Source organism: Mytilus edulis, chromosome 2, assembly GCF_963676685.1.
Source record: "Mytilus edulis chromosome 2, xbMytEdul2.2, whole genome shotgun sequence".
Classification (NCBI taxonomy): domain Eukaryota; kingdom Metazoa; phylum Mollusca; class Bivalvia; order Mytilida; family Mytilidae; genus Mytilus; species Mytilus edulis.
Genome location: NC_092345.1, coordinates 10,387,487 through 10,400,629, shown reverse-complemented (window position 1 = coordinate 10,400,629; position 13,143 = coordinate 10,387,487). Strand labels below are relative to the sequence as shown.

At 31.6% G+C, this 13,143-nt stretch overlaps 1 protein-coding gene across 1 annotated transcript; it reads right to left on the bottom strand.

The window, feature by feature from the left end:
• Nucleotides 1–632: 632 nt before the first annotated feature.
• On the bottom strand, nucleotides 633–12,149 carry LOC139510117 (uncharacterized). The gene is made up of 9 exons (XM_071296418.1): nucleotides 12,084–12,149; nucleotides 10,001–10,143; nucleotides 9,014–9,156; nucleotides 7,648–7,770; nucleotides 6,719–6,832; nucleotides 6,035–6,187; nucleotides 4,979–5,187; nucleotides 2,439–2,600; nucleotides 633–1,943 (listed from the first exon to the last, which is right to left on the bottom strand). The coding sequence occupies exons 3-9, from the start codon at nucleotides 9,141–9,143 to the stop codon at nucleotides 1,776–1,778; spliced, it is 1,059 nt and encodes a 352-aa protein (XP_071152519.1). The 5' UTR covers nucleotides 9,144–9,156; nucleotides 10,001–10,143; nucleotides 12,084–12,149; the 3' UTR covers nucleotides 633–1,775.
• Between the last annotated feature and the right edge of the window lie 994 nt (nucleotides 12,150–13,143).

The following is a 13,143-nucleotide window of genomic DNA, read 5'->3' as shown; positions in this document are numbered from 1 at the left end:
TTAAACAAGATGTTTGTATCTGCTTTGGATATCTATTTTATGAATAATTCTATTGATCTGCATTAGTTTAGAGCAGGGAATACTTTTGTTAAGATAAACATCCAAATATATCTTATGACATTGTAAGAAGATAGGGCCTGATATTGTCCTACCTCTATGATAAATTATTTTGTTAGTGAGTCCTCAGACGAAGCCCTTTCATGAAACTATTGTTGGTTTATCACTTTAAATAATAACACTAACGGTCCAAAACTTACTGCACCTGCTACGCATTTCTACAATAAATGTCTTTTCAGTGATGCTCAAGACCAGCATATTTGAGAGTCCAGTACTTTATACAAACCACCGAGAGCAGATCCAACAAACAAGGATCTAATTTGTAAAATCTTTGTGATAATGGAAAAGGGTGCTGACAAATCATTCGAATTCAAAATGATCACAAAATTTGCAATTGTTGTTTTTTTTTTTTTTTATCAAATATTCTATGAAATTTTATTTTATTAATTGTTAATACAGTATTTATATATATCATTTTTACACAAATATTATTAAAACAATTGGATACACAATCAACTTCAAATATGATATCGGATATGTTCCTTACATCGTAACTACAATCCCCTTCCCTTTCATTAATGTGACCTACCGAATTAGACCATTTACCGGATTTGTTATCACATAAGCAACACGACGGGTGCCGCATGGGGAGCAGGATCTGCTTACCCTTCCGGAGCACCTGAGATCACCCCTAGTTTTTTTGGTGGGGTTCGTGTTGTTTATTCTTTAGTTTTCTATGTTGTGTCGTGTGTGCTGTTGTTTGTTTGCCTTTTTCATTTTTAGCCATGGCGTTGTCAGTTAGTTTTAGATTTATGAGTTTGATTGTCCCTTTGGTATCTTTCGTCCCTCTTTTGGATCAGTTGATTTACACTATGCTATTTGGATATCGTAAAAATTATTAAGGTAACATAAATTTTTTGGTTGTTTAGTCTTTCAAAACACTTAAACATATTTGGTATTGTTTGAGAATGTCATAGGTGAGATTTTTCAACATGCAGCATATCCTACGAGTTTGAATGTCCCTCTGGTACTTTTCGCCCCTCTTCTATAGTACACTACAGATTTCATGCTATGAGTTAATATTTTTTGGTAAAGTGCCTCTGTTATAAACTTTCATGCGTTCCTGGAATGTACCAAGATACTTGAACCAAAATAAGAACAAAACCTCCAGTGTTAAAAAAATGATATTCATATGATTTAAAATGTCAACACAATGAGGGTAATTGTTACGTAAATCTTTGACGTTTTAGGTATTGGTACCAAAAGGAAGAGTTTAGCTCATATATTGTGTTATCTGGAAACACTTTATCAGTAATAATTACCCTTTTTGTATTAATAAAGATAAATGGTATTGTATGGTATATATATATTAATGTGCTAGGGTCGTCGAAATTGAAGATGAAAAATTAATTTCATAATAACATAATAACAACTTAATACACACAAAAAAAATTACACAATAACATAAACGGTTCCAATTTTTTCTGCACCAGATGCGCATTTCGACAATTAATGTCTCTTCAGTGATGCTCGAAGCCCAAATATTTGAAAATCTAAAGCTTATTAAAAATATGAAGCACTTTAAATTAAAATAGATCAAAAAGTAAAGCCAAAGCTGGACAAGGAATCATAGCTTTGCATGAGAGAGATACATTTTGTAATCTTAAATAATTTCCCGACTTACTACAAAACTATGTATGAAATTACTCTTAATCATACTATTTATCAATCATTTTGAGTACTAAGTCACACAATATCTTGTAGTCATCCTTTGTATTGTAAACATTGGCACTTAGTCGACAGTAGACTTTACCGTCCACGAAGGTAATACATGGAACTATACCATAGTTTATGATGATTTCTACAATACGTCTTTCGCCATCATCCTGTAAATATTAAAATGAATAATCCGTTCTTTGAAGAAAATATTGTCATTAAATCATAAAATATACATAGCTTCATATATGGTAATAATTTTTGGGACCGTAAACAATATTCAGGATAAAAGAAACCTTACACTCCATCTATGGAAATGCAGTAACTAAGAGATTGACCGCTGATCTTTATACATCTTCATCTTTTTCCATTTCGTGACGTGAACATGAGTGCGCATGTACTATACAGATATTTAAATGGAAAGTTAATATACCAAAAGTCTTAAATCTGTTTACATGTTTGCACATTGTATTCTCCATTTTGTACTTCTGTTTATCATTGCCTTTGTAGACGTTCAGACGTTTGTTTCCTTGATTACGTTTTGTTTTATTTGACAATGGTAGTTACACTAAATCAAATGCGAACGTTTTCATACAATTTCAAAAAAAGAAAGAAAAAAAATTAAAATATCGTTTTTACATGATTTAAATTTGAATTCTACGTACAATACTATTCATCGATGTTTGCTTTAATTCTGGTAGCCGAACCAATCTCATAAAAGGTGCTTCCATTGATTTTGGTATTTGCAGTTTTTCTGTCTTCCATGAGGAAGAGAGTAATTCTGTAGATGTGTTCAATAAATCATCAGTATAATCTCTTATTTTCTCCTGTAAAACAATCCAGTAATTTAAGGTATGTTGTTCGAATCATACAGTTTCGTATAAAAAAATATCTGTAGGTTCAAAGACTGTCAGTCGTTAAAACATCTCAAACCACAGATTCAGCTTATTGTTTGTTGAAATGTACAAGGCAAGAAATTGGCTCATCAAATTAAATAGAAATATTTTGTGCGCTTTTCTATAGTTTCTCTGTCGAAAAGAAATGGATAATTTTAGAAACTATTTTAAAAAGTAGTAGATCAAAACATTCTAACACAAATCGTTTGGCACGCAATTTGTGATTAAAAAACGTTTAATTGTCATTCGAAATATATTTGTACGATATTATTTAAAAGTATTGTTCTATTTTTTACGGCGGGCCAATTTTGTCAATAGGGATATCGCCAAAAATTTCCTGCCAAACTATCAAATTCAAAAAAATGAATGTGTTTATAAACTGAAGTAAATGATATCAAAGGAATAATCAAAATCGAAAACAAACTGAAAATGCTATTGCAGAAAAAGAAAAAAACCCGATCAAATGATGAACCTCCCGCTGTTATGTATTGTTTGATCTAATATAACATCCTTGATATAACATTAAAACGACAACATTACATGACAGGACTACAATACAAATTAATGGGAGAACATATAGGACAGAGAAACACATGAATAACTAATGACGCTCACATAAAAAAATATATCCTATAAATTTAGATGACCCAAAACTTAAATCTAACACATGGACTGGGTGATAAATTATCTTTACCATAACACACGAATACAATAGAAAAGAATAATATTAACAGCTACAAACTATAAGACATTTGACAAAATCCGGTGAGAATAACACATATAAATGTATTTATAAAGGTTACTCGGGAACACGTGTATGTGTTTACTTTAAGCACGTGTGTTCAAATCAAAACATGTTTATGTTTAATTTGATTGGGCAAATAGTAAGTTATTACCGGTTTAAGTTATATCAATCATGATAACTTCATGCTAGAATCTTATCGTTAAGTTATAGCATTACAGTCTAGAATTGTCATTCGAGGTTCGCCTATCCGACAGTACAGTTTTGTTTCCGACCCACCCTTTTAAGACTTCATAGGAATGTACATAGTATGTTATGTAGTAAATAGTTTATATGATACATGTATAAAATTGAAAAATGAAATTGAGAATGTGTCAAAGCGACAAACAACCCGACCATAGAGTAGACAACATGTATTACTGTAAAGATTTTCAAGTTTTCTCCAACTTATAGAATATTTTTCTATTGTAGATTGTGTTTATATGTGAAGGCAGCGGTCGATGACAGCAATTTGTGTTATCATTTGTAATAAAATTGGCTTTCTGTGCTGTCGGGTCGAGCTGATAACCAAATAACGGTGTTGACTTTTACTTTATAAATGCTTTATGTTCGTTGTATTGAATAAGAACATAGCATCAAAATTAAATACATGAATTTTGGATAGAAAAGTACAGAGACACGTTTTATAACAATACAAATTCACACTCAGCAAAACAGTCACAATAGGGAATAAGTCACTTTCGGTAATTAAAAGATCTGACGACGTACTGACAAATAACTTTCTTGGAGCAGTTTCTGCGTTAGGAGCACACTCCTGTTCATGAAGTCCGTATAGTTTAAACATGCACGAACATAAGGGCATTGAGGTATGTAAACACAATACGAAGGGACAAAGGGTATGTTACTGCTGAGAAATTGGAAATTGATAATTGGGAAGTTGAAATCGTCCCGTTTAATATAGATTTTTGTGTGAAATCGTCCCGTTTAATATAGATTTTTGTGTGAAATCGTCCATATGTGTCAATATTGAGGAAAATATCAAGGTATGAAGCAGTCCTTCTAGTATCAGTAGTATCCTTAATTTCAAGTTCACCCGGTAGGTCAGATTTGAGGATTGTGGTAGCCACAATGGGAACATATCCGTCGTCATCAGCATGACAGATGATCCATTACGGTCAACCAGCTCGTGCTGGCGTTCGAAAATTTCTAAAGAGGGAATTTCAACTTTATCGTTTAAAAATCTTGGTTAAAGCTTCCGTGTACGCAGGAACCTTCTATTAAGGAAATATAAGCACTTGAATATCGTTTCTACTCGGATATGTAAACTCCAAATGAAGGCGCTGCTGGAGTGCATAGAAATGGATAGTTCATAATTGGAGGCCTGAAATCATCTTTTTTTTTGTCTCAACCGACTCTCATAAAAATTGTGCCCATATGCAAGTCAAAATATGAATAAAGCATAAAAATTACCAAACTCCAAGAAAAATTCTAAACGGAAAGTCCCTCAACAGTTAAATGACAAAATCAAAAATTTAAACACACCAACCACATTAAAAGACTAACTTACGTAGCCTCCTAGATCTTTATAAAATTGTATTGCCTCCGGTACAACGCAATATGGACTATCATCACGTGTTCCTTGTTTGAAAAAATCATTTTGAAAAGTGGTTTTATAACCATGAGATGTGACAATTGGCCTAACCCAATCTTGATGTTCCTTCTTCACATACAATATCGCACAACCTCGAGGGGTATATAGCCACTTGTGAAGATTTCCTAAACAAATATAGTATTTTAATATAAAGGAATAGATCTATTTCTCAATGTCTAAGTATAATGTTGTATAATTATATATATATAAATATTAAGCAAATTTAAGTATATATAAATTCAGAGAGAAACTGAAAAGAGACACAACAGATGGCATAAAAGGAGAATTACACATTTATTTATATTTATAGATTTATATATTTAGTTATGGTAAGTTATTTTAGTTACACTATCACTATATTTCATATAATTATGTTTATTGCATTGAACTATTTCGATTATAACTATACCAAACTCTATTTAAGGTTTTAAGCATGACGCAATATTTTTCATGTGACGAAACTAATTGGAGATGTTATCATCTATTTTCAAAGTAAAAATTTGATTAAAATCCGGCTTGGTTGTATTTTAATATTTTCTTAAAGTACAAGGATATAAATTGACCTGAATCTAAATATGACACACATGCAATCTGAACTGATCTTGAATGTATGTCACCTGAAATCAACAAGTTACACTTATTGAAAAGTATTACGGAAATCAATTCTAATATGCCCTTGTACGCGTATCTTCCCACGAAGCGACAAAAAAAATATATATTCAGAACTTACGTGTCTTAATTGGATCAAAGAAAACCAAGTTTCAAAAAAAAAAACCAAGAATTTTTGTATGAAGATAATAATAGTTAGCCATATTTAAACACAACGCATCCTTTATTGCATAACTAGTAAGCTGACGGTAATTGGTAACTTACGGTTACTGATCTTCTCGACAAGTAATGTTTTTAAAGTTGATCATTCCATATTGTTTTTGCTTTGTTTACTTGCTTTGCAAACGCATGTTAATACTTTACCTGAATAAAAATCAGCATCAAGCTCCTTAAGATTAAGGGGAATTTGTCCGGGTGCATGGGCTCCGTCTATTAATGTCATTACTCCATATTCTTTACACAAAGGTATTAACTTTTCTAAAGGCATTCTAATGGCTGATTGACTAGTAATGTGATCTGTAAAAGAAAAAAAGTTTTGTCTGTTGTGAGATGTTTTTGGCGGGAGAAAATCATTAAGAAAGATGAGTTAGAAAGTTAAAGAATTTAATTAAACCTTTCGTGAACTACAAAATGTAAGTTATTTTAAAAAGCACTTTTGGTACATTATATATATTTATTAAGTGTTAATTTCGTTGCTCACTCAAGAAATTTAGTGCAGATCGATATCAATTATAATTATGTTTAATTGTATTCAGATATTCAAGCCAAAATGAATGAATTTGTCTTTGTCTTTCATCTGACCTAAAAAGATGAAGAACGGCATTAAAAGCGCTGCTCCTTTGCTTTCTCTGGTTGGTGTGTGTGTGTGTGTGTGTGTTGTGTGTACTTATTATTTTTTAAATGGATGGGTCCACCATATCCTTTCTTTTCCTATGAAAATGTACAATTTGAAAGAGGTGATGCCCGTTTGAATTTCAGTTGTTTCGATACTTCGACTATTTGCCCTATTACAGTCAGCACTGAATATTTCGAGAATAACCAACAAACCTAGGACAGCTACTTTCACATTAGGCTGCTTTTTAAAATATTCCCTATACATTTCAACTACGTCATCTTCACTATTAATTGGAAACTGTAGTGTTAGTAAGTCTGTGCGAACACCTAAAACAAATTTCAAATAAATCAGAATATATAGTGACAACATTAGTTTATCGATGTTCAAATCTTCTGTTAAAAAAAATGCCAACTCTTTATGTACAGATAAAGTCATACTTGTGATTGAGAAGACTTGTTATCTTTGGTTACATTTTAGTTTAGCTGCGAAAACGTAGCTCTATTGTCCTTTTTTTTTTTTGCCATAGATGGTCCGCAAATATCAAAAATCATCAAAAGGACCGTAAGAGCTACGTTTTCGCAGCTAATTTTAGTTATGAAAATAGGAAACATATTTCTAAATTTTAAATCTTTAGCACTCTCAACAAAGAAAGGATAGCCAAAACAATGCACACAGAAAACAATTGATATTTCCTTATCACGCAAAGTCGTTATAATTCTTGTCTCTCAAAAGAATATCGTCAAATAATTTTGATGTCATGTTGACATAAATATTGTCTGGCTGCATATAAATAAAATATGATGTAAGTAGTTTTTTCAAATTCATAAAACTAAGCTGATGCAATTGTTTGGTTCCGCAAAGTAATGGCCTTTAACGTTATTGAAGAATGTCATTCCAACCCATGTGGTTCACACGGCAATTTCATACCAAACGTGATCATAAGTTAAAATTGCAGTGATACGTAATACAAAATCCATTAATATTTTGTTAAACTATTGACAATAGTTCTGTATGAAACCATCAACCAAAATATTAATTCCATCATAAATGTTTCAGGCAAACTTAGGATATTGGAACTTTCAACAGATAAAACAATATTTGACTATCCTTTATTTCAGTTAATAAATACGTTCTATTTTACCTGCGATACAAGAGAACTGTGCAGTCGCCTCACATGTGTTTATGACAGCACGGTATGTATTGTCATTATACAAAATAATATCTTCTGGTTTCAGTTTCATTGACTTTAATACTGTATTGACACCTAAAACGATTGGTTTCATTTATAAAATTTTTGATATATTAGCTACTACGTGCATTACAGTTTTTCACCCTCAATGAAGTTATTTTAAAGTATTATTTTTTCCGTTCGTATGCGTAGTCTTTGTTTACATTTTATTTATTCATCTTCACAGTTAGGGTTTGTTTTGTGCCAGCATATTAGCAAAAATATTAATATAAACTGATCAAAATTAAACACACAAAGAACTGAATTTATACGAACATTGCTAAAAATCAATGCTCTATAATTTCGAACTTTATTTGGCCGATAAACCCTTCGTTTATTCGAGCGTCACTGATGAGTCTTGTGTAGACGAAACACGTGTCTAAAGCAACACAAAATATCAATCCTAGTATCTATGATGAGTCAATTAATAACCGCTGGGTCGATGCCACTTGTGGTGGAATTTGTATTACCCGATGACATCACCAGCCCAGTAGTCAGCACTTCTGTGTTGACATGAATTCTCATTGGTATGGTCATAATTATCGATTAATTGTTTACAAAAGTTTGAATTTTTGAAATATTTAGGCTTTTCTACCTCAGAAAAATATATTTTTAGCTGTGTTTGACACAATATCAAGACATTTTTGGTTCTCATTGATCTTCAATTTCGTACCTTATTTGGCCTTTGTAATATTGTTTTAGTCGAGCGTCACTGATGAGTCTTTTGTAGACGAAACGCGCGTGTGACGCAAATACAAAATTTCAATCCTGATTTAAAGATGAGTTTATTTACTACAATAAACATATTTGAAAAAACACTAATACTTTCCCTACATATTCGTTTCATTTTGAACCGAGTGATCGTCAGTGTTAGGCATACTCGAACCGGTGTTTCTGTTTCATTAAACATAAAAAGCCACAATAAAAAGAACCTTTGTTTTCTCTTATTTTTTTAATTGTAAACTGACATTGCGATAAGACGTGTCACGGTACTTGTCTATCCCAAATTCTTGTATTTGGTTTTGATGTTATATTTGTTATTCTCGTGGGATTTTGTCTGATGCTTGGTCCGTTTCTGTGTGTGTTACATTGTAGTGTTGTGTCGTTGTTCTCCTCTTATATTTATGCGTTTCCCTCAGTTTGTTACCCCGATTTTGTTTTTTGTCCATGGATTTAGGAGTTTGAACAGCGGTATACTACTGTTGCCTTTATCTAAATAATATGGAATTCTTTACTGAAAAATTAGGTATAATAATTTTCTAATGTAATGTATATGAACCTGATGTTGTGTTTTGGACAAAAACCAAATCGTCTGGGTCAGCCTGAACAAACTCTGCAATACAATGTCTGGCTTCGTCTTGTTTTATTCTTCTATTTCTTCGGAACCACAAATCTGGTGAACTGTCCATTTCATCTATAATTCTAAAACACGCGAAGATTTGAGACCACAAAAGAATACAGATTTTAAGTCATTTCTAATGTGCAAAAATCTTTGAAAAACTTTCATTCAGATGAGAATTTTCCGTTAATAATAACACCTTGCTCTTCGATTTATGTGACAAAACCACATTGTTTTTATTAGAAAGCATTTATTCAATTCAAAACTTGGTGTTTTGATAAATTAATGTTACAGTGTATATTTTATTTTATGCATAGAAATAAATGCGGGAATAAAATTTACATCAAATAGACATTCAAAGAAATAGCATTTTATTTAAAAATTTTGTATTCGTTTTGTAGATAAAATGTAACATCAAATGGAAAGTTTAATCATGAGAAATTAATTTTGCTTCTCAGATGTTTTGGTTATCTGTTTTTTTTCTTCTTCAGATTTTAAATAGAGAAATGTATGGCACAATCACGGTGGTGCGTTGTGGTAGGAACAAAACGTCTTTTCTGATAATTTCAACCTTGCATATATGTAACCATATAGGTTCTAAAATAGCAGTAATGATTTCACAATGAACGTCTAGAGTCCATGCAATTCCGTTTATTATCATCTCTATGTTTTTTTTAAACTATATCCGGATTTAATGTGCCAATGATTTCTAATATAACAATTGTGTTTATAATATGATTGTAATATGTAACTGCTGTCAAGACAACAGATATAAATCACGAGGTAATAAACCCCTTTCATTACATATAGAGACACACTAGGTAATACTTCTGGCTCGAGACTTACAAAAATGACTTGGTATGAAGAGGGGGGAAAATGTCAATATTATCAAGTTCATATTAAAAAAAAATCAAATGTTTAAATTACTTTCTTTGAGCTTCCTTTATCCGTCTGGGAACAACCCCGTAAGATCAATGGTTTATGAATGTTACTCCTTCCGTCAGAGGAAACTCCTTTTCCTTCATCTCCTTTCCAAATAAAGGCATCGCATCCATTTAGTTAAGATAAATCTGCAAATAATCATTCCATTATATTTTGATATACTTTCTTACACTTTACAGTCTCATATATCTTATCGCCTACCATAAATGAGTTTTCATTGCTTTATTACAATAGACTAGAGCACAAATACGTTTAAAATGTGCGTGTTCGACTTCAACATAATGTTTATTCAGCATTTATTGTGAACATTTATTTTTGCGATTATTTAGCAAATGACACAAATACGAGATAAAAAATTGCGATTCCAAGAAATGCTGAATACAAATACTGCTATAAAAATGTTTATTTGATTTTTAAAAAATATTATATAATCGCAAAATGGTTTCAATGTACAGTATACTACAAACTAGTAAATGTGTGAAATGGCCTGTACTCGACTGTACTGAGTTTTACTCGACCAGTCTGAATTGGTCTGACTTTTACTTGACATTTACTCGACCCCAGTTTGAATCATACTCAACTGTACTGAATCGAACTTGACCCTGATCTTTGCCATTGAAAATAGTTTGAACTATTACCCGACTAGTCTAAAACAGTCTTAACCCATTCTCGACCTGTACTCGACCTATTCCTCCAGTCTAAACCATACTTTACTAAAAGTCTGAACAATACTCGACCAGTCTGAACCATACTTTGAGCGTAATGGAGTATGTGTGTATGTATACGAAAATTTTGTTTAACCTTATTTAGAAATATATCTATTATAATAATTTGTGATAATTTTTTTTTTATATCCTACATTATTTATAAAAAGGGATCAGATTAAAGAAATTATAAAATTGTTCTTCTGATAAGTGTCGAAGTTGAAAGTATAACCTCTGATTGGGTCGAACTCATTTATAAGATCACACCTAGTCAGAGATATCTAATTTCAAACAACATTTATTCAAAATTGCAACATCCTGTTTAGCTTAAATAACCAGGCCTTTCGAATATACTAGATAAGTAGTGCACGGATTTAAGAAAATAGGGCTTTCTTTTTACCTGTAAAAACACACATGTACTGATGTAATTTTACCGTATTAAAGTGCTTTTTGTATTCCATCCCTTTAAAAGAAGGACAAAAGATACCAAAGGGACAGTCTAATTTGACAAAAAACTACTTAAATTTAATTGAAATAAAGTTTTACTGTTACTTTGGAACACATTTTCAATTTCAATTTGTACAAAATTCATTTGTTTTAATCATTTCCTAAATTGATAATATTCAGTTGATAGATTCAAAAATAGGTCTAGGTTAGTTAAGACTTGGTCAAGTACTGGTCGAGTACAAGTTCAGACTATTAAGTATGGTTCAGACTACAGTCGAGTATTATCAAATAAATTTCAGACCAATTCAGACTGGTTGAGTAAAACTATGTATAGTCAAGTATAGATATAGGCCAGTGGTAGTAAATAATGTTTGATTAAATAGCATGCTCGGATTTTTCATCTCCTGATTTAAAATGGTTTATTTTATGATAATTTTAGGAGAATTGATGATTAACTGAACAAACATCCTCATATAAGTTAAACCTTTTTACTAGCATTTACCTATTTGCATTTAAAATAAGGAATAGAAAATACCAATGAATAAACATACGCCATCAGTCTACAATAGACAGTATTGCATGGCTAAAAGGAAAAGACGACATGTCAACTATAAATTCGCAAAAATACCAAACAGAACGCATAAAATTAGACAGCATAACTAATGCACAAGTAAAGACAACCACCGACGATCTCTAGGTTCCTGATTTAGAACATGCGCATACACAAACGAGTTGAAGGGTTGAATAAATTTTTGTAGCGTTCATCCTCGCCTCTTCCAATATGTTTTAGCGAAAACAAAGGGATATGCAAGAAGATATTTGTCTAATATTGGCATCTACACAAAAACAGCTACTTCACAGATTCATGCAGGTAACGGAGGGTTGTTTAAAATATGAATTAACCTTAAACAACTTACCTGGCTTCAGATAAAATCTAATAAAGCAAGTGTACAGTTGTTCGACAGTAGATACTTACATTTATGTTATGTAAACAAAGCCCCGTGTGATATCTTACTGATTATACATTCTAACTACTAAAATTATCATTTCACACTATTTTCATTTGAATATTGTTTAAAAGGAGAAAGTAAAAGAGATATTACTTGGCCCCTGAAATTGCCAAATAAAACCCTGATAAAAGTATTCAGGACTGTCAAAACTATGTCAATAAACTCATCAACTAAAGCAGTATTAAAATTTTGTACGCCATGAGCACCAGTTTTGACTAATAATGATCCATCATTGATTCTTGATCGACAATTAAATTTATATTCAGATGTTCTCTCTATAAAACATTATCCCTTGGATCAATTTTTTGATTTACAGTTCAACACGAAGTTTGAAAATATGTGTTGAATAAATAAGTAAGGTTCATGTGAATCCTTTGGCTAAAATGGCTATGTTTTCCACTGAATATTTATAATGAGTACATACACACAAATCTTGTATCTGGAAACGTTTTAGGGCATAGAATGCCCTAGAAAAATAGAATTCAAATTCATTTTGTTTTAGAAACTAAATTGTAAGCCTGACTGTATTTTGCAGTACACCTTTTTTCGTTCCTACAAAAGGGTAGAAAACTAATATTGGAAAGAAGTTTAAAAATTTCTTAAGAGGTTATAATTGCAGTTGACTGTATTGATTGCCATGTTTTCTCGTTTGAATTGTTTTACATTGTCATTTCGGGGCCTTTATAGTTGATTATGCGGTATTGGCTTTGCTTATTGTTGAAGGCTGTACGGTGACCTATAGTTGATAATTTCTGTGTCATTTTGATCTCTTAATTATGGAGAGTTGTCTCATTGCCAATCATACCACATCTTCTTTATATATATGGGCAGAAGATATCTACCAATAATTGGTGATTTAAACTGTGTCACCGATTAAACCATATCAAGTGAAACTCAACTTTTTGTTAATTTTATCATCTTCTGCAGGGACGAAAAAAGTGCATAGCAAAATCTAGTTGGGTTTTTG